This window comes from Vanellus vanellus, assembly GCF_965231255.1.
Source record: "Vanellus vanellus genome assembly, chromosome: 1".
In the NCBI taxonomy this organism is placed as follows: Eukaryota; Metazoa; Chordata; class Aves; order Charadriiformes; family Charadriidae; genus Vanellus; species Vanellus vanellus.
In genome coordinates, this window is record NC_138905.1 from 175881477 (window position 1) to 175906475 (window position 24999).

A 24999-nucleotide genomic window follows, 5' to 3' on the forward strand; every position below is an offset into this window, starting at 1 on the left:
ACAGGACACGGGGCAACAGGCACAAGCTGGAAATTCCATCTGAACATGAGGAAAAATTTTGTTTTGAGGGTAACAGAGCACTGGAACAGGCTGCCTGGGGAAGTTGTGGAGTCTCCTTCTCTGGAGATACTCAAAACCCGCCTGGATGCATTCCTGTCCAACTGTTGGACTAGATGATCTACAAAGGTCCCTTCCAACCCTGACCATTCTATAACAAGAAATAAAATTTAAAAAAATCGGGACTACCAAAGTCACAGGTACAATCTAAGAGAAAAAGAAAAAAAGAGTTAATCCAGTGCTAAGATCCTAAATCATGTTAAATGAATGAAAATAAAATCATAATAAGCTAGCAAGCTCATTAAAATAAAACAGCCAAAAATAAAATCAACATTTTTAAGAGTGCTAATTAACCACTGGAACAATTTATGTTGACATATGGTAGATTTTCCATCATTTGCATACTTTAGATCTACACAGGGCTTCTTTCCAACAAAGAACACTGTTGTTCACACAGAAGTTTTGTGTTCAATACAGGAATTATTGGGGGAGAAGTTCTGATCTTTGTAGGGACGTAGGCAGATCAAATGATTGCAGCAGCCTCATCTGACCCTGAAATCTGTGAATTTCCATCCCAGAGAGTCCATATGCAATTGATGCAACAATAAATGGCACATCTGGTTGACTGCCTTGGGGCAAAAGAAAATTCCAGTTCAGGGAATCAGAAGCACTTGCTGTGGCACAGCTACTTGCAAAAGGCCATTTAAGATGACATGCTGGGCTGACCGCAAGCCTGCTCTCGTTGGGTTGTATTTAAGAACTGTCCATTTAACAGCCCGAGCTTTTTCTTTCGTCTATTACAATTAATAAAGACAATCTGCGTGTACACACACCCTTGTACATACCTTTTAGTGCTTTAGTTCTTCGTACAATGTTGACTGTTAAGGCAAACCCACAGAAGCCAGTACTTCCCATTGCACGATGCATCTCTTTCGAGTGTTTGTTGCCTACAGCAGCTAATTAATTGGCAAGTTTGTTTCCAGTAGGTTGTTGAACCAATTAAAAAAAATTCTTCAGCTTTAATAAACTGATACCCTACCGCTCACCCTAGAATATTCCTTTTGTGATCAAGTGCTCTACATCATCCTCCTATGCTGTTTTATGTCGCAGCCCCTAGCTCCCAAGAAGCATGGAGCTAAAATGAAAATGCTGAAGAGCTTCCAGCATGAAGCTCCTCTTTCATGTAATTACACCTGCTGCTAATAGCCTTCCATTACAGCTCTGGCACAGGTTTTGCTAATCCATTACAAATGATTGGTTGGAATTTAAAAGACCGCTGCAAGTGCTCCGGATTTCACATTGAGCTCAAATTGTCAGATTTCAAACCCTTTTACCCTCTGTAAGCGACGAGGTGGGCCACGTTACAACAGCTATTACCCTAAGGGAAGTGTTGAACTTATCACTTGGACCCTCCTCGGGGTTCACCTGTGAGGTGCCTTCCTGAAAATAATGAGACTGGTTCTGCCCATTTCTTGTATCGGTGCGAGTTCCAAATTCAGACACCAGGCTGTAACAAAGGGCTTGCTGCATAAATCTCGCCACTAACCAGCACTGCCTGCAGCGCTGCAGCTTGCCTGGAGGGATGAATGCATAGGTAATTGAGCTTGAAATTTCTGACAAATGTTCTATTTTAAAAAAGTTCTTAAAGAAATATCAGCAAAACTAAGAGCATATGCAATACCTTGAATTTCACTCCGAGATGCTTGATTTGTTTGTTCTTGTCTATTAGTGGAATCCCACAGTAAGTTCATATACTGAAAGTTATACAAAGCTTTTCCTATTTTGAAGTGCCGTTTTATTTATATATTTTATATTATTATGCCCTGTGCCAGAGCTGCTATCCATAGACCACTCAGTTTCAAAGCCATATTCAAATTTACATTGCAATTAGCTGACAGCCTAAAAATAGGGTAGATGAAGGATTTAGCTGAATCGGTGTTCTTCAGATAGAATCATAGAATGGTTTGGGTTGGAAAGGACCTTGAAGATCATTGAGTTCCAACCCCCCTGCCAAGGCAGGGATACCTCCCACTAGACCAGGTTGCCCAAGGCCATGTCAAACCTGGCCCTGAACACCTCCAGGGATGGGGCCTCAATAACCTCTCTGGGCAACCTGTTCCAGTGCCTTACCACCCTTAAAGTGAAAAACTTCTTCCTATACTTCCGATACCTTCGGAAGAATTCAGTCAGTATTAAGACACAGGAGTGCGAAAATGCAGATGTCTACGTGTGAGCCAGGGTCCACACACCTCTTAAAGCCAGTCAAGCTTAGACAGCCAAGCACCTCACCTGACAGTGGACACCTACTCGCTGGCCCGTGAAATCACACCTTTGCTCTGCTGTCTGTAGGTAGTTGAGCTTGATCCCATTTGCTTGCTTATAAATCTCAGCTGCCCTTTCAGACGCTCTAAAGCATTCCACGAGACCTGCACCAGCAGCTGTACGAGTATCTTCCAGGCTTGCACCATACCTGTCCCCAACCCTGGGCAGATGTCCTAGACACTCGAAAGCATCCCAAGCAGCACCAGACACTGGAGAGCAAAGAACAGAGCTGAGCCTTAAATCTGCCCAGATTTTAATAGCAGTGCAGAGGCCTAGATTGCCTGTAGACACCTGCATTTAAGGGTTTTAACCTCAGTTTCTGGAGCTGATGAGCAGAGGGAGAGCAATTGATTCTTCCTCCATGAATAGCATCATAAAATTTAAGAATTCAACAAAATATGCCCAAACCCTCCACTGTAAATCATCTAGTTTATTTTTCTTCATAGGAAGTGTTCTCTTTACTTTTCTCCCTACTCAGTATTGGTATAAATAAAAGTTCATTAACCAGTTAATTAACCAACTGGCAGACAAAATCAAAGGAGACTGCTCAGATTCAGTTGCACATCCCACCTCCACAATGCCAGGTGGGGAGAAAGGCCCAAGATCAAGAGGAAGTTCTCTCTATAACTCTCATTACATTGCAACTTTAATATCATTTAGCAAATGCGATCCTTTTTATGTAAGATTACAACCATGGAAAAGGCTTTTTATTGTGCGAGTTGCACTTACACACTGCCATCTTGTGTTGCTAGCGGATAATCGGTTTTGCTGAACTTCAGAGCCCAACACACTCCAAATACTTTAGTGAGGATCAAAATACATCGATACAGCGGCATTCATCATGTGGGGTTTCTCTGCCTGTTGCCTCCAGGGAAAGGAGAGGAGGAAAGAGTTTTCGTTGCTCACATTTGCCAGCTCGAATTAGCAAACGTAGGTTTGAAGGAGCCTTGTTTAACCAGGTCTTTTAACAAGGGTGAGAAACATGGCTTCAGCTCTGCAAGAGTTTCAACTTCAGCTCTTCGAGCCTCACTAAACCAAAATTCCCCTCGCTGTTTGCTCACAGGCAAGCCATTTGGAACAGGCTAATGAAATACTCCCCCCCCCCTTTTTTTTTTTTCCCTGATATTTTGTGGGAAAATGAAATTGGAGGCCCCATGGAAATACTTGACACCATTTAGGAAAAGCCAGCCTAGCTCAGAGCGCATCACTCCAGGCTGTGGGACACCAGTCAGGCAGCTCTAGCGGCACTGCAGACCGCAGGTTGCTGAGCTTTCTTTTCTTCCTCTGTTCTTCACCCCCCAGGCGATTCCCATGCCCAAGTGATTCCCAGGGACAGGGCAACAAGACTGGTCTTAAGATGCAAGAGGTGGTGTGACCATCCCTGACTTTTCCTGATGCTTTGCTGCATAACACAATGCTGTGAGAGGGGAAATCATGGATAGGCTAAGATAAATTCATTGATGCCTTGGAGGCTGAGAAACTTTTGACCTGTAACAAAAAAAAAATTGTCTCACTGTATTTCAGGGCTGGTGATGAGAACTGTGGGGATCTTGAATTTACTGGGCGGGGGGAGGTTAGTTCATAGTCTGATTCTGCTTACCATAAAAGGAGGCTGAAAACTAGGTGGTGTAGAGGGGCATCCAGAACATCTCCGTTAGGTATGTGCCTTAACTGAGAGCCAGATCTGCACAGCACCTAATTTGGGTTCCCATTCTGAATAGCTCTCAGGGAAGCAATCTTCTTCCACAAACAGCAGAGAGGACCCCGGGCTCGCAGGGGGCTGTGAGTGTGGATATCCCTCCATGGTCTGTATTTGAGGACTAGGGTCTTCATATCCCCGAGTTCTCACCTGCGATCTACCACATCATTACTTACCACAACTGTGGAAACCAAATGAAGTATCTTTACCAGTCCACCTCATAGGAGACACTTTAACTGAATACCAAAAGCCAACGCCAAGTCACGAAGGTGATTGAACAAGAAGCTTGTCAACTTTCAGTTGCTGAGGCATTTTTTTTTTTAAAGCAAAATTTGAAAATTATGTTTGGCATTTTGTAATTCAGTATTTATTAGCAGGGAGTTCCTTGGCAGAAGGCAGAACCCATCTGTTCAGGGGAAAGATCAATAAATGGAAGGAAAACAGGAGACAGGCAGAGTTACAACCAGGAGAAGTTACAGGAGGCCCACACAGGTGAAGTTCTCACACTACACAGAAACAGTGTGATGTTCCCTTGCTGTCCCCAGCTATCACAGACACAATCTCTCTCCCCAGTCTGCTAAGCTCCCCTATCCGTCCGTGAAATCCCCTGAGAGGAAGGAGCACCCTAAGCTACTTTGGCACCCTCACTGCGGCTCCTCATGGTGCCAGGTACAAGCTCAAACTCAGAGCCCCACCACCCTCTGACATCTCCCAGCTGTCCTCTTCCTCAGTTTCACCCACAAAATGCTCCCCCAAACTCCTCCGATCCACATCTCATGTTTTCTTCGCTGCTTCCCAAGATGCAGACACAGAAGGGTACGTAACTGGGCATGAAAGGCTTTGCGTCAGAAGCCACTGACCGAAGCAATTTGCAAGCCACCGCTGAAAAACACATAGTGCACATTCCAGCTGCATTTTCAGAAGGAGCAGAACCTAACCCAAAAATACTTTCAGCACCTCGTTCCTAGTCACAGCAGAGAGGTTTCGGGGAACTTTCACCTCTTTCAATTGTCATGCTTCAGGGATGAGCATAGACGTCAAAGAATCAGTCTTTCCACTTGTATTAAATGCAAAAGGCAAAGAGCACAAGGAGCTTGACGGGAGAACTATATACAAAATTTGACATCTACTGTAAAGGAAAAGAGAAAAGCAAGAACTATTGTTCTTACACGTATTTAGGTCTTAATAATTTCATAAAAAAATATTTTCCTGAGATGAAATTCAAACAATTTTATATTTCAGCAAATCAGCTTAGACATGCTTAGCTGGATAGAAAGGAAAAAAAAACCACCACACTTCTAATAAATGCAACATCAGAAATTTTATTTACAAATATACTGTAATTCAACAACCATTTTCCACTCAGTTTGTGGAAGAAAAAGTGATAGTTACATTTACCAAATGGGAAAAGACAACTCTTCTCCTTAAATGGATTCCACAGAATATTATGCCAACACCACTGAGCAAACAGACTATCTGTTGTATTTAAGTTTCAAAAAAGCAGATAATTTTAGAAACCACCAGACGGAAAGCAAACACATTTGAGTGCATTAAATGCAGCTTCATATTAACCTAGAGAATTCACTTTCAGTATATGTCAAAAATAAAGACAGCAATTGCAAATATATATATTTATATTAGCTATTTCTCTAATGCTCATTTCAAGAGCTTAGAAACAAAATACCCTCTTCATATACCATTGGAAAGTCAACTAGTTGATTATAAGCCTCAAAAATATTTTGAAGTTATTACTGAAAATATACTTATTCTCCCTTGTGCTCTCAGTACTTGAAGCTGAAAAAGTGAAAGCATTTTCCCCAGATATTTCCTTACTGCAATTACTTTCTTATAAATAAAAATAGTTATATGAAGAATACAATGCATAGCTATGAAGACTAGACAAGCAAGAGTTACTCTTAGAAAAAACACACATACACACAATATATATATTTATAGATCTACATCAGCAGCAATCACCTCTTCTTTTATCTGCAACAGTGGTTTCATATCTTCATTTGCTTCACATGGAGGTTGGTTGTCCAGCTGTTAGAGAAAGAAGAAATTGTAATTAAAGTCTAGCTACTGAAGAATCTTCGTGACAAAAATTAAAATTTCCAAGTTAAAAATAGTCAGATAATGTTATTTCCAACACCTATTGCAAATGGTAACACGAACTAAGGTATACATTCTGAATCCAAATTTAATGAACAATACAAATTTGAGTTTAATCCAGTTATAGCACTGCAAGTATTTCAGGCTAAGTAATATTCCACAGCACATGCACCTTACCAAGTTTTTAAGAATTATTTTTAATATTAACATAGAGACAGGGTGACAGTTTTTCTAAATTTACCCTTCAATGAAGAAGTTAAAATTTGCTAAATAACTGTAACAATATTAAAAAAGACCTTTTGTATCCTCTCTCTGCACATATTTGTGGGCATCTGCCAATTCGCTGGTGTTTCGCTAATAATGTTCCAAGTTTAAACCACAGAATTAACATAAAAATGTGCAAAAAATATCACACCATAACATTACACAGTGAATATTAATAATCTTACAGTTTATCAAACCTTTTAGCCCATATATTCACGTTCCAAACTAACGAATAATTACCCAGGCTGATGTCAAGTGCCAACTGCAAACAAAGTAATCTGCATTACAGACCAGTGCTGTGCTGTCAGTATATCTTCATTGCAGTAATCACATCGCTGGTTTTTGTATTATTCAAATAGCTAATTTGAATTACTAATCACTAATTTCAATGCTTTGTTCTGTACCTACAAGTTCTTACAATTCCCGATTCACTCGTATCTCATACAATTATGTTTTGAGGTGCCCACTGGCCCAAGAAGATGCAGTTTTGAAGGGAAGGGAATAGAACCATTTCTCACAGATCAACTCTGCTTCTGAAAGGCACTGCTGTGACTTTATGGGCTGTAACGTCAGAGAGAGACTAAATAGCAATTTATCCACGATAAAGTTCTTGCTTACTTCCATCACCAAATTCCTGAATACTGTCTTGCCAGGAAATAACAAAAATCGGATTATTTTTTTTTTTCAGTACCAAACTTAGACAACTTCTCCAGCAATTTTGCCCACTAAAAGAAAAGATAAAGCAAAAATAACACAAGCGGGCTTCAGATGGAATCTCCCACACATTTGGGTGCTTCAAATAGGAACATGGTCACTTTGGTGTAGTCTTGTCACCAAGCGGGAGATAAATTCTCCAAACAGTAACTCTGAGAGATAGGACCCGGTGCTCTGGATGACCTCCAGATGGAAGGGGGTGCATTCTCTTCTTCCTTCCACTGATCACAGCAGCACCCTTACACCTAACATTTGCCTCTGTGAATGCACTGTTAGCATCAAGGAGAGCTGTGGGGTTTTCTGGTTTTAGCTTGGGTACCACACAATCATTTCTGTGTGGTGCCGGCAGCTTTTCCTCTTCCTGGAAGCCAAAAAGAGCCTGAAAATACTAACAGCATCAGATGCAGAGCTTCTCTTTTTCTGAGCTAGGCTTCTCAGGCAGCAGCTGCCCAAGTCCTGCTCAAGTGTTGTTGCATGAGTATCCTGTTCCCTTCACTGCCTTCTGGTCCACCATGAGAAAAATGTGCCAGGCTCATGAAGAAACGCGGACATCTTTCCCAGGAAGTAATTCAGAAATGCTTTCCCTTAGATGAATTTTACAGTTCCAGAGAATTCCATATTTGCTACGTAAAGATAGAGCCACGTAAAACTCGCGAGACTTGTCAAAAATTAGGAGATTGTCTACCATCATCTATGACAGCAGAAAAAACAACTCAACACCATTATTCAAAGCCTTAACATCATGCTCCAATAAATCAGAATTCTGCAAAACATAATAAATGAAAAAAATGATACTGCACCTTTTAATTAAGATCTGTAAGTAAATCAATTCCTCCTGAACTTGTACCTAAATGAATAACCAATCACAGACCTATAATTCAAATAATAATAGCATCGCAAAAAGAAACCAGCATTTGTGCCACCTGCACAGGATAAACTAATAGCTTTCCAGGTATGCGTTAGGATTGAATTAAGTACATATTCAGATTACTTTTTTAAAAAAACGTAGACAATTTTTCAAAAAGACTTCTATGTTATCAAGACAAGCCTGTTCAGCAACTGACAACTCCCTGACACCACTTTCTCAGATCTATGAAGAAAGCAGCAAGACTACACCGCGTTGTCTGCTTGAAGCTGCTTAATAACAAGGTGGCAAAAATCAGCTACGAGCAACTTAAAAGTTAGGAATGACTACTCTACAAAAGAGAGAAACTGGCAATCAGACCTTGCTGAACCTATTCTCTTAGATACCAACTTAAAGCTAAACGTGAAAGCTATCGAGTGGCTCAGCTGTGCAAACACTTGAGGTTTTACAGCACAAAGAAGAACTACGGTCATGCACACTGCAGCTGGATCACCTTACTTTTAAATCTGATATAGCAGTCGTTGCAGAAGAGTTTGTTGTTTCGGATCCTAACTTCAGCTCCAGAGCGGGATCCTCCAAGGTCGCATCCACAGGCAACGCACTGTATGATAGATGAATAATTAGCAACTCCTTACAAAATATTAGGAAACGGAAATGCTGTTCAAAAGCAGCTTGGATTAAGCTCAACAAAGCTTGAACCATAAACCCACAATCACTAGAAGCAAATGTATAACGATTAGTAGATCAAAATGCAACCGACCCTCAGAAAGTATTTTAAGGCAACAACTGGACAACGAATAGCAGAGATACACCAACTAAGCAAACACAGAGCAGGCTGTTTTTAGAGATTAGTTCATTACATCTAATTTGAACTTCAGTTTCTCTGAAAATTAAAACTGGCTCGACATGAAAAAAATTTGTTCTCTAGACGGCAACAGCGATTTTGGCACAGAACACCTGGGTGTGCTACTTGCAGATTTCCATGCGGCACTATCTGCTGCTGGCATCCTCAGCCCTCTGGCACTCAAAGCAGCAAACACTCAGGTACCAACAACTTCCTGGGTTTGCATCACAGAAACAAGTTCTTATTTGGAGAGAAGGGGCAAATCTCATTTTTCTTGAATAAACACATAAATAAAGGGCTTGAAAGCTGTCACGCTAACATTAAACTATTTAACTATGGTGGCTGAACACATCTTTGCTGTGAATATTAACCACTTCTGGAAGGACTATAAACCAAAGCGTAACACTCGTCTTACCGAATTTACAAAGCAAAATACTCAGCTGTCTCTAGGACAGAGAGCTTGCCTGTTTAAAGGAGTAATGAATCTTTCGGATAGCAATCTGTTCAACAGCTCATTAATCTTCAGAAATTTGAAAACCACAAATTTGGTATTTTCTTACGTAGGTTAGGATCTACAGGTGGACTCCCTCCCACACAATACATGTTCAGCAGAAAGGGAACGACGACCAGCCCCCATGGATTACCCCAGTCCCTCTTGCTCACGCAGGCAGGACCAGAAAGAGCTTTCAGTAAATCCCCTGCAATATTCTAGCTGACCCATTTGAGCTGGGCATGGAGGGCAGCAGAGGGTTCTGTTCCGAACCAGACACAGAAGTCTTTTTCTTCAAGCCATGGAAGAAGCAGGGTCCAGCAGCACCTCCAAATCAGTCTAATTCCTCATCTGGTCCCAGGGCAAGGCAACTAGGAGTGTTTTTACATCTCTTTCAGGCAAGCATTTATTCTTTCAGGTCTACATATGCCCTAAGCTGACTGGAAACCACGTAAAACTATGTCTCGGTGCTGAGCATAAGCTAATGTACCTAGCTTCTGACCGGGGCTGATTGGCCCTAATATATCCAGCTTCTGACCAGGGCTGATTAGCACTAAACACAGCTTCTGGTTTGGTGCTGGGTTTTATCCTGCCAGTTTGAACACCGCCAACATGCCGTTGCCTGGAAAATACCATACGAACACTGTCTGCTAGGATTAGCTTAGAAGTGATGGATCATCTTAAATGATCCAACTGCATGGGTCCAGGCTGAGTTTTTTTTTTTTTTTTTTTAAGGAGAGGATTTCTGTGGGAGAGATGGCTCAGCGCCTTCTGATTTTTTTGCTATTTGAAGAAGGAAGAACTTTGATCTCACAGTCGACGTGTCCATTTTACTTGTCACAGTCCTACTTGTCAGCTCTGGCACTTAAGAAATAGTCCTAGAGTTGAGTGCTAAACGCCTGCAGACAGGACTGCCTCATGGAAATATGCACGCACCACGCTGTCAAGAGTAGAAGGCAAAGCAGGTGATTAGTAGAGCCCCTGTGAGCGTAACACTGAGTAGCCATGCGTGCTCCTGATTAGTTCCTGTTCGTTCGTGATGTGACTCTCGGCTCTCACCTTAAAGCAATGTAAATGATAACAAAGACCAAGAGATTCAATGATCATGGCTGCTCCTTTGCCCAGAACGTTATTACAGTATGAACAGATTTTCTTCCCACTGACTGACCTAGATACAGAATGAAAATCCTTAAAACCAGCTTGAAAAGGTTTAAAAGACAAAGAAAAGTTATCAAAGAACTTTTTGAGATTAAAAATAAAAACATACTGGTAAAAAGTGGACTATTAGGCTGCTTGGGGAAAATAAAGTTAAAAATATTATTTACAGTAGATCTCTAAGCTAGGGAAAGCTGAAGTGTTATAATTTAGATCAAAGTTACATTAGGAACAAATGAAGAAATTCTGTCACATCCTTGGGAGATATTTCATACCTTCATACCTTCTACAAACAAACATTAAAACTATATTGTTAGGTTTGGAGAGTAAGAACGCAGGTTTTGTGCTCCTGCCTTATTTCTTATTTGCAGGGAAGTATCCCAAAGGCTAAGTTTTAGCAAGCACTCCCGCCAAGTCCCACCATCTGCACCTAGTTAGATAACAGAAGGCTAGTCCTGGATATATAATATTATGTTAACTCTTGGAACATAAGCCATACGGAGGTCAGTTTCCATAGAACTACCAAGATGTTAGCAAATGGAAGCAAGAACAAGATAAGCAAACATGGTTAAGAAGGTAATTTTCTTACATTATAAAGGATGTAGGCGTCTAGCTTAAAGAAAAAAGGCTCAATTTATCACTAAGTGCCTGAGAGTGTAAGACCTACTGAAACAGTGTTCACACTGTCATTATATATAATACATGTAGTTGTGTGGGGATGATTCTCTATAGTCTTATCCCAAGGTATTTTTAAAATGTTTCAAGTACATAAACTCACAGAGTTATCTGCCCTACCACAACTGAATTCCATTTTTGTTTCAAAATATGTTGCAATTCTTGCTTTCTCCTCCTAGATTAAAACCAACATCCTACTCTGTAATTCTCCAGGGTCACGGGTTATAAGCATTCCTGAGTGCTCCTTGAGATGATATTGAACACATGCCAGGAAGGGGGGAGGAGAGACCAAGACGAGGGCCATAAAGCGTGGGTTTCAGGAATCTTTTGTTAAAACAAACCTAAGAAAATAAATGTCAGAAATGCCATCTGGAGTAGGCTTTTACTAATCATTTTGGTAACCGACATACAGCTTGGAGACTGGAGATTTATTATTCCAGTTCCTTTGTTTTTTTAACCCATGTCAAGCAGCAATGACAAACCTGGGGAACTTTCTGAATGACTGGAGCAGGGAGGTAACACCAGCCCATATTTCCACCATCCCAACCAGACAGAAAACTGGTACTTTTCAGACTTGTTAATCAAAGTTACGGGCGAGAAGACTGCTGTAGACCACCATATATACAAAGTGCAGCCCAACATTTCTACCTTCCCAGCAGAAGGGCAACCGCTCACCTGCTGCGTGTCTGGGACCCTGGCTGAGAAGCAGAGAGGGGAGACTGAGCCCGGGGGGCTGCCTGGGACATGGAGGGGGCTCTCGCAGAGGTGGCCGCAGGAGATGCTTTGCTGGAGGAAGGAGTGCACATGTAGGCTCGGTTTGAAGTGGACACTGGGCGACTGGAATCTTGACTAGAGGACAGGGATGAAGAGGAGGCAGACTGGCTCAGCCATGAATGGTGCCTCCAGGAGCTCGTTCTTGAAGAATCAAGATTGTCCAAAGACTCCCCTCTGCAATAAAGGTACACATACAGATGTAAATGGCAGTACAGCTGGAGCAGAAGAGCTACTATATTCTTATTTTTTTAAAAAAGAGGAAACCATTATCCAAGCATTTTTAAGATTTTCTAGCATTAATACGTTTGTCTGATCACCCTATGCAATATTCTTTACATACTGATTTAAAATGTTTGAGCTGCGAATCATCCTTTATGTCCAGTTCTAGTCTCATGGGAAAAAAAAGCAGGCAAGGCAAAAGAGAGGCGGCACTTAACCACTACAGAATAAAGGCAAAACACTCTTTGCTCCAGCCTTATCAGGGTGAACCATATCAAAAGCCGCTGTACAGCAACGGACCTCAGATACCAGGTTTGTTTTTGTTTTCTCCAAGGGATACCAGATCGAAATAGCAATCCACCCAGACTGGATAGCATCGTCTAGGTACAAGGTGTTGGCCCAATAGCCAAACACTCTCTGATAACAAGGCTGTTTCCTAAGTGACAAAACCAACATTCATACATTACTTAAAGCAAGAAACAAACTCCAGACTTTCTGACATATTTCTGTGTAAAAAGAAAGGTATACTCCTTAGCCATAATAATCGATTTCCACGAATTGTCATGCTGAAATTCTTAAGCACATCTGCCAACGGCAAGGCGCACGTATTGATTTCCATCGCTGGCATACTGACAGAGCAATAAGCATTTGAGTTATTTACAGGTCACATCCACATTCTCTATTTGCAAAAAGCATTTAATCCCAGCTGTAATACTGCTACTTTCTTCTATCGGTGCTGCTATTCAGTTTACCTTACAACATTTCACAGACTCAATTCGTTTCTGTGCTCTGTAATACACGCTGAAGTTTAGAATAACCAAACAAAAATATTTAATGAGAGACAAAGTTAATTTTTAACGCGATTCCTACCTCCTCATACTATTGCTGTACAGACTAATAGGCTCCTTGTGTATACTGGAACTGCGCTGCCTAATCCAGCTGCTGTCTGTGTGTAGAGATGTTCTCTTCCTCATTTCCTGAAGGATTTGCTGTCTCTCCAACTCCGCCGCAGACAGGTTGTGCTCCTTCTGAGACTTCTTCTGAGACTCACCCACGTTCCAGGACCTCTCTGAATACTTGCTCTGAGTACCTGTTGGGACAACATGGGCAAAATTCAGCTAGACACAGTAAGGCACAAAAGCAGTTATCACACGTCCAGTACTCTAGCTATAACTCCAAAAGCAGTCATTCACCGCTACATTCACAAGTTTCTCCAGTTCCTTTTTGCAGTGGGGTGACCAGTATCAAACTGGGCAATACATCATTATTATTACAGTTTTTTAATTCATGTTTCTGTTAATGTGGCCTTTTACATGATGTTTAACTTAAATACAAGTAGGTGTTTTCCTTCACTTCCTAAGTGCATATGCATATACATTTGTGTGTACACATACATACATACACACATACATGTGTTTTTAAAATGGTGTGATCTCTTTTACTGCCACAATTTGGACTCTTCCTCCATTGCAAACTAAAGCACGTATGGAATATATAATTCAACAGTGGGATACCTTCTTTCCCTTTAGGAGTTCACATTCTCTTCTATAAGTCGTCCCTGTTTTCAAGAATTGTTTCCTTATTCAAGGCACTAAACACATCGCTTCATATGAAGGGGGGTGTGGGGGTAGAGTGTGTAGTCTTATGGCCTTTGGCATTTTGGAAGGGGAAACAAACAAGACATCTTTCTCTGATGTGTCTTGACATGTTAGAAAGCAATAACTTTCCTTTATTTCCTAGATTCAGTAACTATTTTTTACAGTAAGACTAATTAAGAAAATTACTCAGCAATAAGTCATTCAATTGAAATTTTAATCCCTTTAAATGCTGCTCTGACTACAGATTTGCTCTTGGTTTTATTGCTATAGATTACCATTATAAAATATTGTGGATGTTTACTTACTCATTAGGTTCAATGACCAAGCTTTAATGTGTAAAAGCAGTGTTGTCAATCTGCAATAATTTTCTCTAATACATATTTACTTTTTATGATTACTTCTGGTTACTTTTTTTTAACCATGTTTTAGACACAGGAATAGCTTTCAGGCATTTTCCACTGTAACGCATTTATAAAAACTGGTTGGTTGGTTTGTTTGACACACATTTCTCTAAAAATGCAGTAACGTAACTGAAGGACAACCCAAGAAAGGCAGCAACGAAGCAGAGGCCAAGAGACAAGCCACTGTGACAGTATGGAGAGCTGGCTTCTAGCTGTGTTATTCCTACACTAGCTGAAGTTAAAAAGAGCAAACAGTTGTATTAAATACATTAGCATCTTGGTATGGGCAGCATTTTTTACTGTCAGCATAACAAGAGCACACACATCTTCGATGACATACCTACGCGATTGATTTAATTTCATATAAACATCAGTCATCTAAAATTTAAGCATCTGAGTTCCATTTGTGATCACTGCTATGGCACGTTGTGAGCAGTTAATCATATTTTTCCTAGGCTTATATGTTACTGTACGAATTTCCTCTTGCTGTTAAAACTTCATTAAATTGTGGCATGGTATGAATTTGAATTACAATGCAACTATCAAAAAGCACTTTGACAATTAAGGTTTTTTTGGATGACTATGTCTGATACACCTTTTTTTTTTTTTTCAAAAAAATATATTTTAAAAATAATGGAAACTAAACAGTACTGACCATTTCTGACTGTGTTGAATTCATTCAATTCTGAAGTCGACTTGGACTTATTCCTAAGGAGATAGAAAACATTCATTTCTCTATCTCAACCAGGAGAACTCATCATAGACAAAGATCTTACCATTGCAGACCACAGATACACAGCCCCTTTTTTCACCATCCATCTCATCAAGAACTTATGCTGTACTTAAAACAAGAGGCAAAAATACCCAAACAAAGACTAACAGGATATTAAGGGGAAAAAAGAGATGTCAATATTTAGAAGTCAATACCTAATCGCTGATGAAACTTTAAAACTGTGTATTGAAAGTTCCCAGTGCTTCAGGTGTAAGGAACTGAGCCCTGCCCTGCGGAAGCTTTGTGAAGACTACAGTAAGACAGCCAAAGAAGCAATAACTTTCAAAGCAGGTTTATAAATTATTTAACTTCATGAGAAACTTAAATCAGACTTCAGCTCAGTTACTAGCAAAACACCTCCTCAAAATGCAGATTGTTCTCCAGAAATTTATTACTCACTGATTATACCCAGCAGCATAACTTTTTAATGAGTTTTAGCCAAGAAATGTCATTCAATATACAGGAAGACAAATGGCAAAAAGCTGGTTTTCTGACAGCACAGAGGAGGAACTTCAGCAATACTTCTGTGCCGCATTATTAGTCTCAAGTAATACAGCCAGTTATCTTAGTTTAAAATACTTTGGAAAAGAAGAGAGATCCTTTGCTGGGTCATAACTCAAAGCTGCTACATTAATGTGTTTACATGTGCAGCATTGGTTGCATAACAGCATTTTGAGGGAGTCTTGTCCTTTGTCTGCAAATAAATGATGCATAAACTGCATCACATTTCTTGCTCCCCCAAGTTCTGGTTGTCTGTCCTATGGTGCAGACTTATTTTATTATCTATTTGAGAAGATGCAACAATTTCACAGTTGCTTATAGTAAACAAGAGCTCCAAAGAGCAGGTCAGCCTTGCCTGGAATGCTTTTAGCACCTGAGTGTCCTCACACATATATCCAACATGTAACTATTTAGTGCAGGCACCTTCGGAAGTTAGATTTAGATCCTCCATTAGTAACAGGTCCATTAGTTGTACCCTGTAAGTTTTGGGGTTCCTCTTAATATACAAAAAAAGGTATGCTCAGGCCAACTATAAGAACTGATTAAATATGCAGCAGGGGTGATCTTTCAGAGCTACTGTGGGATACCATCTAAGACAAAGGCTTGATACAAAAACTTTCTGGATTTAAATTACTTCAACATTTTTTAACCATAGCCCAGTTATTAAAAGGGAGAAGAAAAAACTATCTATTCAAAGAGCCCAAATCTGCAATGGCTAGTATATTCTATTGAAATAAAAACAAAACAAAACCAAACAAACAACAATAAAACTCCCAAACAAACCACCAAGCAAAACAAAATAGAAAATAGCCAAGGTAACTCGACAAGTGGCACCTCTACTATCTTCCTGACAAATACACTGCTGCAGCCTCTCACTTCCCTCCCTGTTTACTCTCTCTTAAGTTGCACAACCCTGATTGGGATGACTGCACCTTAATTTGTATAGGATGTTACGACACAATCACAATACTATCTGAAATTGTTTTCCAGCCAGGTAAGTCTAGTACCACCCACATATTTACTTCCTTACAGTTCTGCTTCTCCCAGTAAAGTCCTACTGACTGACTAACTGTTGTTTACAGCACAGCGTGCAATTTGCCAAAAGTTTGGCTGCTTGTTTTCTCAATATGAAAACATGCCATAAAAACTGCAAAACACAGCAGCAATGTACAGCACACACACTTAGCTGCCATGGATAAAATTTATTTAAAGTTTCAAAGCTTTCTGACACAGAAACGGTGATGTTACAATCTACGCTGAGATTTGGTATCACACATACCTGTCAGCAAATGACTGGCCAGGTTGCTCCTCAATGGTTTTAGAAACTTCATAACGCTCATAATGCCTATAAAAAAAAAAAAAAAAAAAAAACACAAACATTATGTTCATATACAGAAAAAGACATACATAGACATAAATATTTCCTACTAAAAATATTCAAAACAGATCCTTAAGGGAACAAAAGGAAAAAAATCCCCAAGAGTTAAAGTTCTAAGTAGGCTTAATTTTAGTCAGAAACACAACTAAAAAAAGAAGGCAGAAAAGGAAAGGTTATTATAAAAATTGCCTGAAATTACATTTTTGTAAGTGACAAGGAATCTAAGCCTGAGCGTGCCAAAATGGTTAATACTTATTGATGAAGATGTTTCAACCTACCTATCAATTCAATGTCTTATTACCTGTCAATGAGAGGATGGCCAGCTCGATCCTCTATTGTTTTAGATACTTCATAGCGCTCATAATGTCTAGAAGCAAAACACAGATAAAATACATTTTAAACACATAAAACACATTTTCTAGAAATTGAGCAAACAGTAAGTATACATACAGAAAAATGAGACAGTTCAGATGCATTAGTTAGAAACGTAAAAATACATGATAAAAAAACTCCAAAGGCTTTTTAGGATGCTGCAAAAATTACAAGTATCAGTATATGACAGTGATTCTCTCATCTGTTTCAAAGCCAGGAGGTAAGCTTTGTCCAAACACAGAAGTTCTCCAAAAGTCATATGTATATTCTAGCAAATTATGTAGATGCAGTTGGTAACCCATAGAAAAGCACTCACTGACTTCCACAGATAAAGCTCTTCCAGCTGCCTGTCCCCAGCCTCAATGCTCTTTGTAGCAAGTATCAAGCCTTCGCAGATGTTTATATAACATTTTAGATTTCAAGTTGTATCTTTGGATATCATCGTAAAGCAAACATTTAACACCAGATATTTTAAATCCCAGTTTCACTGAACTTGTTCCTTTACTGTTAAGCAAAGCCATCCTTGTCTAGCAAAACACATCCTTTGGCAGCAACCTCAGAAGCGATGAAATCCCCTGAGACTAAAGCATATATCAAGGATTTAGATATGCAGATATTGCAGCAGTTACCGCCCAAAGTCCTATTATCTTGCAATTGGAGCAAGCTAAAACTGTAGAGATAACCTGGCTCAGCTGCCAAGAAGAACCTGTTTAGCCATTGTAACAACTGTGCCTCTGCTTTGCTCAGCAGGGATCTCAAGCAGCAGTCATTTACAATGAGCTTAAGCAACTCCAGGTCTCACCATCTCCCCTGCAAGTATATGCAACTTTATAATCATATTTTCTTCTCCTAGGACTTAATCTGATACCATGTGTTATCTTCAGTCTTCTCTCATTACTTATACAAGGAAAGGGGAAAAATCCTCAAGAGAAACGGCAAAGCTAGTCATACACAAGGCAGTAAGCCAAATGCCCATGAAATAAGGAAAAGTTAGTGTTTTAATCTGTTTCAGACAGATTAATCTCCCACAATGACTGTAATGGTAGTCCAAAAACTTCTGGGCAAGAACATGCACTTGTAAACTAATAGCTAGAGGGGTGGATTGTTTGGTTTTTTTTGATCTAGTCATTTTTTTAATAAATAAGCTGCTGAAGAAGGGAGTGGAAGAAACTTTTTCATGCTCTAGAACAAATATATCCACAGTGGGTACTTCTAACAGGCTATGATATCCAAACCAGTATCTGTTCACTGATATACCATGATACCTCTCATTGACAAATTAACCCAGTAGTGCCATTGAATTTTATCATTGCACTGTTGAACTAAAATGAGAGAGGAGTCTGGAAAACCAGTAACACATTTGTTGGAAGAGAGTTAACTTGGTATTGAGCAACCTGGTCTAGTGGGAGGTGTCCCTGCCTACGGCAGGGGGGTTGGAACTCGATGATCTTCAAGGTCCTTTCCAGCCTAAACCATTCTATGATTTCTTCCGAAAGCACTGTATGTTGAACCACTGGCTCTCAATTTACAAGCTTATGCAGGGTTCTTACAAAATCTTCACGCTAAGTGCTTCAGGTCATCTTTGATTTGGCTGCAATTACTGTATTGACACTTCCTATTTAAAAAACAAGCTGAAGTGGGTTAATAGAGCACTTGATTCATGGGGAAAGACTTTGCCTTGTGCCTGATTCTTCTACCTTCAGAAAAAAAAGGCTATCCTGTGGTATCTTGCACTGATTGACTAATCTACAGTACAAGTCTTACATGAATACACTTATATATTCAGTACATACGCAGTCCCTTTAGAAATGAATTTGAATTTGTAACACAGAAGGAAGAGAGAGAGCGCATCCCATCACAAGCACACACCTTTGGTACTGAGGAGTCTCCACTGACACCTCCCTCTGCCTTTCAGCTTGCTGCCTCTGCTCCTCCATCTCTGCCTGCCGCCTCTGCTCCTCAGCATATTGCTGTTCCCTCTCTTTACGTTGTCTCTCAAGCTCCAGTTCCTGGAGTTCCCTTTCTTGCTCAAAACGCAGGGCTGCTTCTTCCTGGATCCTGCGTTCCTCCTGAAGCCTCCTCCTTTCTTCCTCCTCGTGCAGCAAGCGCGCTGCCAGCTCGCTTCCTCCATCTCCTTCTGGCTCCTCAGGAGTATCTGCTTCAGGGCTTGCCCTCCAGCTAGACACAGATGGAGCCCGTGCAGGGACAGACGTCATGTTTAAGGTTAGAACAGTCTGCTCCTGTAGCAAAGGGAAAAAAAAAAAAAAAAAATCATGTTTTTATGCAAGGGAGACGGTTTTTAAACAGGTTGCTCGCTCAGAAAAGTTCCTTTATTCTTTGAGGGAAGACTGTGTAAAAAAGCATCCCGAACACTTTCAATGCAAGACCCAGGGTGTACTTTGGTTTCATTTTTTGAGTGCCTGCTAGCACATTCTCCTAATGCGAGAGCTTCATTCCACACGGCAGCCTTAGCGAGTGCCACAGGCAGTGCGGCCACAACTATGCGAAACATTCTGCTTTCTGAAATATCACTTACATTTCAAGCCATCCCATCCCCACTTAGATATCCAGGGAAAACAAACTCTTTCATGATACCCAGCATTTCTCCCTACTGTTTTGACTTCGAAAACTGACACCTACCTAAAAGCGTATACACCAAGATATATGCTGCACATGTACATCAGACCAATAAATTTCACATGAATCATCATTTGGAGGAAACCCCCATCTCTCCTCCATTCTCCTACCATTTGAAAGTCAAGCCTCAGACCTACCACCCTATGACTCTTCTCTCAGACGTGAAAAAAAGGCCTTTCAGTGGTCAAACACATTTTAATGGCAGAGAACAAATACTGTTTGCCTACTAAGGACTGGTCCATCTAAACTTCTCATGATGAAAAATATGAAATGGTTTACATTCTTGTACAGAGAAGGCCTCTAACAGCTCAAAGAGCTTTCTTATTGAAGTCCTAAGCCTTAAATTACAGTCTACTTATTCCTGACTGTATAAACACAACTGATCTAGCTAGAATGCCTGAAGCAGCACTCGCATAGCAATACACAAGAGATATCTCAGACGCCTCCCACACCCAGGAAAAAAACCTGTTCATCTTCCCATAAGCAACAGCCACAAAAGTCAGCATCTACAGAAACTACATGCATTTGATATTTTGAAACATATGATAGCAAATCTGAAGCTGATTTGATATGTAGGTTTACCAGAGCTAGGATGAACTGGTTGCCAGTAACAAGCCAGGCACTTACGAACATGCCTCATGATGAAGCACTGAAGCGGAATTCTAACGAGTAGCATCAAGAGGTAAATATACAGCAAAGGTGACCATTTTATTCTGGTCACAATAATTAATACATGTTGTAATTTTTTGCCAACATATTTTTGGTGTCAGTTACCCAACCAATCCATAAGGAAAAAAGTCAAACTGAACGGGTCTCAAAACATCCCATTTACTCTTTCCTTCCCATTTTTGCAACCTCTTTCTACCAAGTCATAGACAACAATTTATTTTCCCAAATGAGAAGACAAATGACATAGCAAAATAAATTATTTGCCTGCTTGAATGCATCTCCTTTTAGGGGAAAAAAGTCATCATGGAACTAAACAGTCAAAGGTGAAGCCATATTCATAGCCTACCTCATCAAAATACTTGGAGCTCTCTTTTTCTGCTTCTTGCTTAGCTCGTAGCCATTCTTCCCTTAGTTTTTCTTGTTCCCGTTTGTACTTCTCCTGTTAGGTTAGATCGAAGTTAAACATGCAAATAAGAAACATGGTATTTTTTATTTGCATTAAAATGTACTACTGGTATTTAATGTGTTTCTTAAACAGACCAGCGTGGTGAAAACATACTTGAGATACACTAGGACATTAAGATCTGCCACAAGTGAATGAAATCCTGGCTCAAATACAATCCAAAGGAGTTCTGCAACTGATTTTAGAGAATCCAGGCTTATTACACGCTGAGTCTTATAACAACTGACCTCATGTCTGTTATATTCCCCATCTTACAGTTCAGTTCCCATTTGAACAAAAATCAGCTATCTAAGGTATTTATTGAAAGATGGAGTGATTATATTTAACTTGGAATTGGGCACATTAATACAGTAAATAGAAAGTGATCACTAAGTGAAATATGAGGCAGTAATTTGGTTTAAGCAAGAACTCTTGGTCTTTTGGAAGCTTATCTAAACAAAAAACAGTTTCTGGACCTCCAATTTTGTCCTATGACAGGATTTGGTATGAAATCAATGCAATGTCTTAAGGCATTGCTAAAGGTACACAATAAAAGTTTTGGTGGTTTTGTCAGTTACCACTTAGGTCTTGCGAAAAACAAAACATTTAATGATGTCAAAAGTATTCTTTCTAAGATGTTGGAAATAACCAAAGTAAGACTTCACTTCCTTTCTCTGTTATTTGGAAATTGATTACTGGGATCGTGGGGAAGAGAAAGAACATTATTGCTCTGGCCAAATTTACTACTTCAGGACTAAGAAAGGAGAAGCAAAGAAAAGAAAAATGATGGCAGAGGGGCTGAGATTGCTCTCAAGAAAGGGGAGCCAAGGTTTACATTCTTTAAAGCCATCTCTTCAGGTGTCAAATGGAGAAGCCAAACCATAACAGAGCCCACAAATATGTTTAGGAAGGCACAGTTCTTGCCTTGCAGAGTTTGTAAGCTAAAAGGAATAACAAAAGATAAAACATCCAAAAAGCAACAGAGTTGCTACTCTGTACTTTGACATAACAGTTTTCTGCTGAATGCACCAAACTTATTAAGAGGGCTTGTGCAGAGTAAATTATGCTTACTGACACCTCTCCTAGCCATCAGACTTTAGATAACTACGTTTAATTTAATTTGCAGAGATGTGTCTTGTTGAATGTGGTTGAATGGGCTTATGCTGAGGTCTTTGCAGAGATATGTGCTTGGGTTTTGTGCTATCCCAAGATGACAAACATCACCCCTTCCTTCTGCAATACTTCCTTCTGTCTCTAGCAAGTGGTTATCAAGGTGGTTTTGGGTTAGTAGGTTGAGCTTCCTGACTCGCAGAGGTCCTGGGAACCAGGTTGATTCCAAATTTTGGAATGATTGCTAGATGACGCGATGCTAGCAGGCATCTAACCATAGCACTGGCTGCCTTCTGTTCATCTCTAAATATAAGGCAGTATCGCTAATTGAAGGTAAAACTCATTCTAGAGACAATTTTCTTAAGGGGAAAAAATAAAACTAATTCCAATGTGAAGACTACTACCCCTTAGGTCTTTGTTTATCCTTTAAATTCTGTTGCCAGGAAGAGCATACCAGCATTGTGACGGCTGAGCACTCCTGGCTGTAGTGAATACTCAGTGTGGTTTAGATGTAATGAAGCTCACTAATGCATTGTCCTCTTTTTGCTGAAAAATTGCTATTATGTGTAACTGTGCAGCCCAGCAAATGTATCTGAAAGTCCTCTTAGGCCATCAGTAAGAAGAGTTGCAGGAGTCACGTGTTACTTTTCTTCCCTAATGGTTGCTGTACCCAAGGGATTGCGAGTTTATGATTATGAAGATTAATTATACCTGCAATAAGCGGTCCTGCTCCTTTTGCCATTTTTCCTGTCGTTTACGTTCTTCCTCTTGATCCCAAACCCGACGACTAGGAGCGCTAATGGACGGGACTGGGAGCTAATAGAGCAGAGAAAGGAAATAATATTACTTTCTTTTCGTGACATCGACAATCTACATATTAAAACACTTTTTTTCCAAAATTAGAAATAAAATCCATTACAAACACTACAGCTTAATAGTGACATGGACCTAAATTAGCCTTTTCTAAATTAGCCATTCCACTACACATTCGAAAATGTTAGTCAGTACTCTTGGATTTTATCACTGTTTTAAAGCAGTACAAAAAGCAATAGAAAGCAGTGGATGTCTTGAAAAGACCAGGATGATACAACTAATTAGTAGTTTGTAAATAGTACTTACATCAGGCATCGCAGGCTCTGGGCCTCCTGTGAGATTTGGAAGACAAAACCCAGAAATTATTAGAACCATAGATACTTGCTACTGCAAGACTTGTGCAAATGTGGAAAGTCTGAGCTCTAGACTAATTTTTGCCTCCTTAGTAAGCCATGCTTGCATTTTGCCCTACTGAACTTACTTGTGGCCAGAATTCATTAGGTGCTTTCAGCTAATGTGCGCAATTATTTAAAGCTTTACGTGCTTACAAATGCCATCAGCAATTGCTTGAATTAGCAGTACATATCCCACTGTGGCAATACAGAGGTTCTTTGTCACACCTTTCCTATTATTATTATTCCGAAACCCAAATGTTTAGCATGACCAATAACCAGAACGCTGCTCCAGGGTAGAGCAGCTACTCACCTACTGCCCTTGACGTGAATTAAAAGCAATAGACATCCGCAGGCAACTTCTCTACCAGAAAACCATGTATTTTCCCTTTCCAACTGTCCTCCTTTCCTAGCCCCAAAAGCACACCTGAATTTCGTGAGCTTGTCACCATTCTTCACAAAGTTTATGCTATTTGAGGCTACCATGCCTCTTGTGCCAAGATCATTATTAGAGAGATGTATACTCTGCTAATATATTAAAAAACATGAAAATGTGGAGAAGAACAAATTTAAGTATAATCCTTTCCGAAGCATCATCACTATTGTTGTTTGTTGCTAGCGTTACTTGTTACTTAGCTGTCCAAATTTCAGTTTAAAAAGAATGCATAAAAGCAACAAGTGGCAACAGCTTTCTGAAGTATGACCACATGAAGTGGAGAAAAGGTCAAATTTAGGATACATAGGATATCTAATGAGTCACAGACTGGTGTCCAGTTGTCGTGGACATATATATATATATATATATATATGCGCGCAAGTTTGTCTTCGTTATCAGATTACAACAGCCACAGTGACAATGGGACAAACGGACTTGATCTCTTGCAATTGCACCAGGAGATGCTGAAGGGAAGCATAGGCAGCACCTATCTTTGCTCTGCTCTTATCACCCCTGTAAGCTTATGCTGGTCTGTACAGGTTTAGAAAGAAGAATCTTTCATATCATTGTAAAGCTGAAGTGTCAAAAGTTTAAAGTGAATAAAACTGTACTGAGCGTACACTATAGAAATACACCCTTCTCCTCCCCATCAAGCACAAGCAATATTGCTATAAAATTTATCCAAATAAAAACCAAACTTCATAGCCAGCCTTAAAAAAAAAAAAAAAAAAAAAAAAAACCAAACGAAAAAAACAACAAAAAAAACCCAAATGGCAACAAAATACCACCATATTGCAGATACAATGCAACAGAAGTATTTAAAAGCAAACAGAACCACACAGATTTATGCTGTGGCATTTCACATATCACTTCTGGAGAAAACAGAAGCCATCACCACTGAAGGCAAAGTCCTGGCTCCACTAAAATCATTGGCAAATTTCACACTGAGCTTCCAGTGAGCCAGAATTTCACTGTTTCAGGCTACAGCAAAACAGCAAGGCATACATAGTCTGAAGACAGCATTAGACATACAAATTAGTGGAAGTATGTGAGTTTGACATGCAAAACACCAAAAAGCAACCTACAAAACCAAAATTGAGTGCCTCGTTTTTTGCCCTTAAAAGCTAGCATATTCAATTCAAAATTTATATTGGTCTTCTTGGGATCTTGCGACATCACCACATCATGGAAAGCCAGCAGCTGCTGGCCTTTTTCACCAATTTAGATGAAAGCACAGAGCTGCAACTCAAGAGTAAGTCAAATCCAGAATTAAGTATTTTACCAACAG

The 24999-nt window shown here is 39.9% G+C and overlaps 1 protein-coding gene across 3 annotated transcripts in view; it reads right to left on the reverse strand.

The window, feature by feature from the left end:
- Window positions 1-5380: 5380 nt before the first annotated feature.
- The window catches only part of LMO7 (LIM domain 7), a 45114-nt gene continuing 25495 nt past the window's right edge, over window positions 5381-24999 (reverse strand). For all 3 annotated transcript variants that reach the window (XM_082485057.1, XM_082485056.1, XM_082485055.1), the window contains 12 exons: window positions 23190-23215; window positions 22782-22886; window positions 20865-20957; window positions 19082-19452; window positions 17142-17207; window positions 16742-16807; window positions 14845-14897; window positions 13061-13280; window positions 11873-12145; window positions 10427-10535; window positions 8532-8634; window positions 5381-6121 (listed from right to left, as the gene is read on the reverse strand). In XM_082485057.1, the coding sequence (XP_082341183.1) occupies window positions 6099-6121; window positions 8532-8634; window positions 10427-10535; window positions 11873-12145; window positions 13061-13280; window positions 14845-14897; window positions 16742-16807; window positions 17142-17207; window positions 19082-19452; window positions 20865-20957; window positions 22782-22886; window positions 23190-23215 (1508 nt within the window). In that variant the 3' untranslated portion in view covers window positions 5381-6098. The remainder of the gene's footprint in view (window positions 6122-8531; window positions 8635-10426; window positions 10536-11872; window positions 12146-13060; window positions 13281-14844; window positions 14898-16741; window positions 16808-17141; window positions 17208-19081; window positions 19453-20864; window positions 20958-22781; window positions 22887-23189; window positions 23216-24999) is intronic.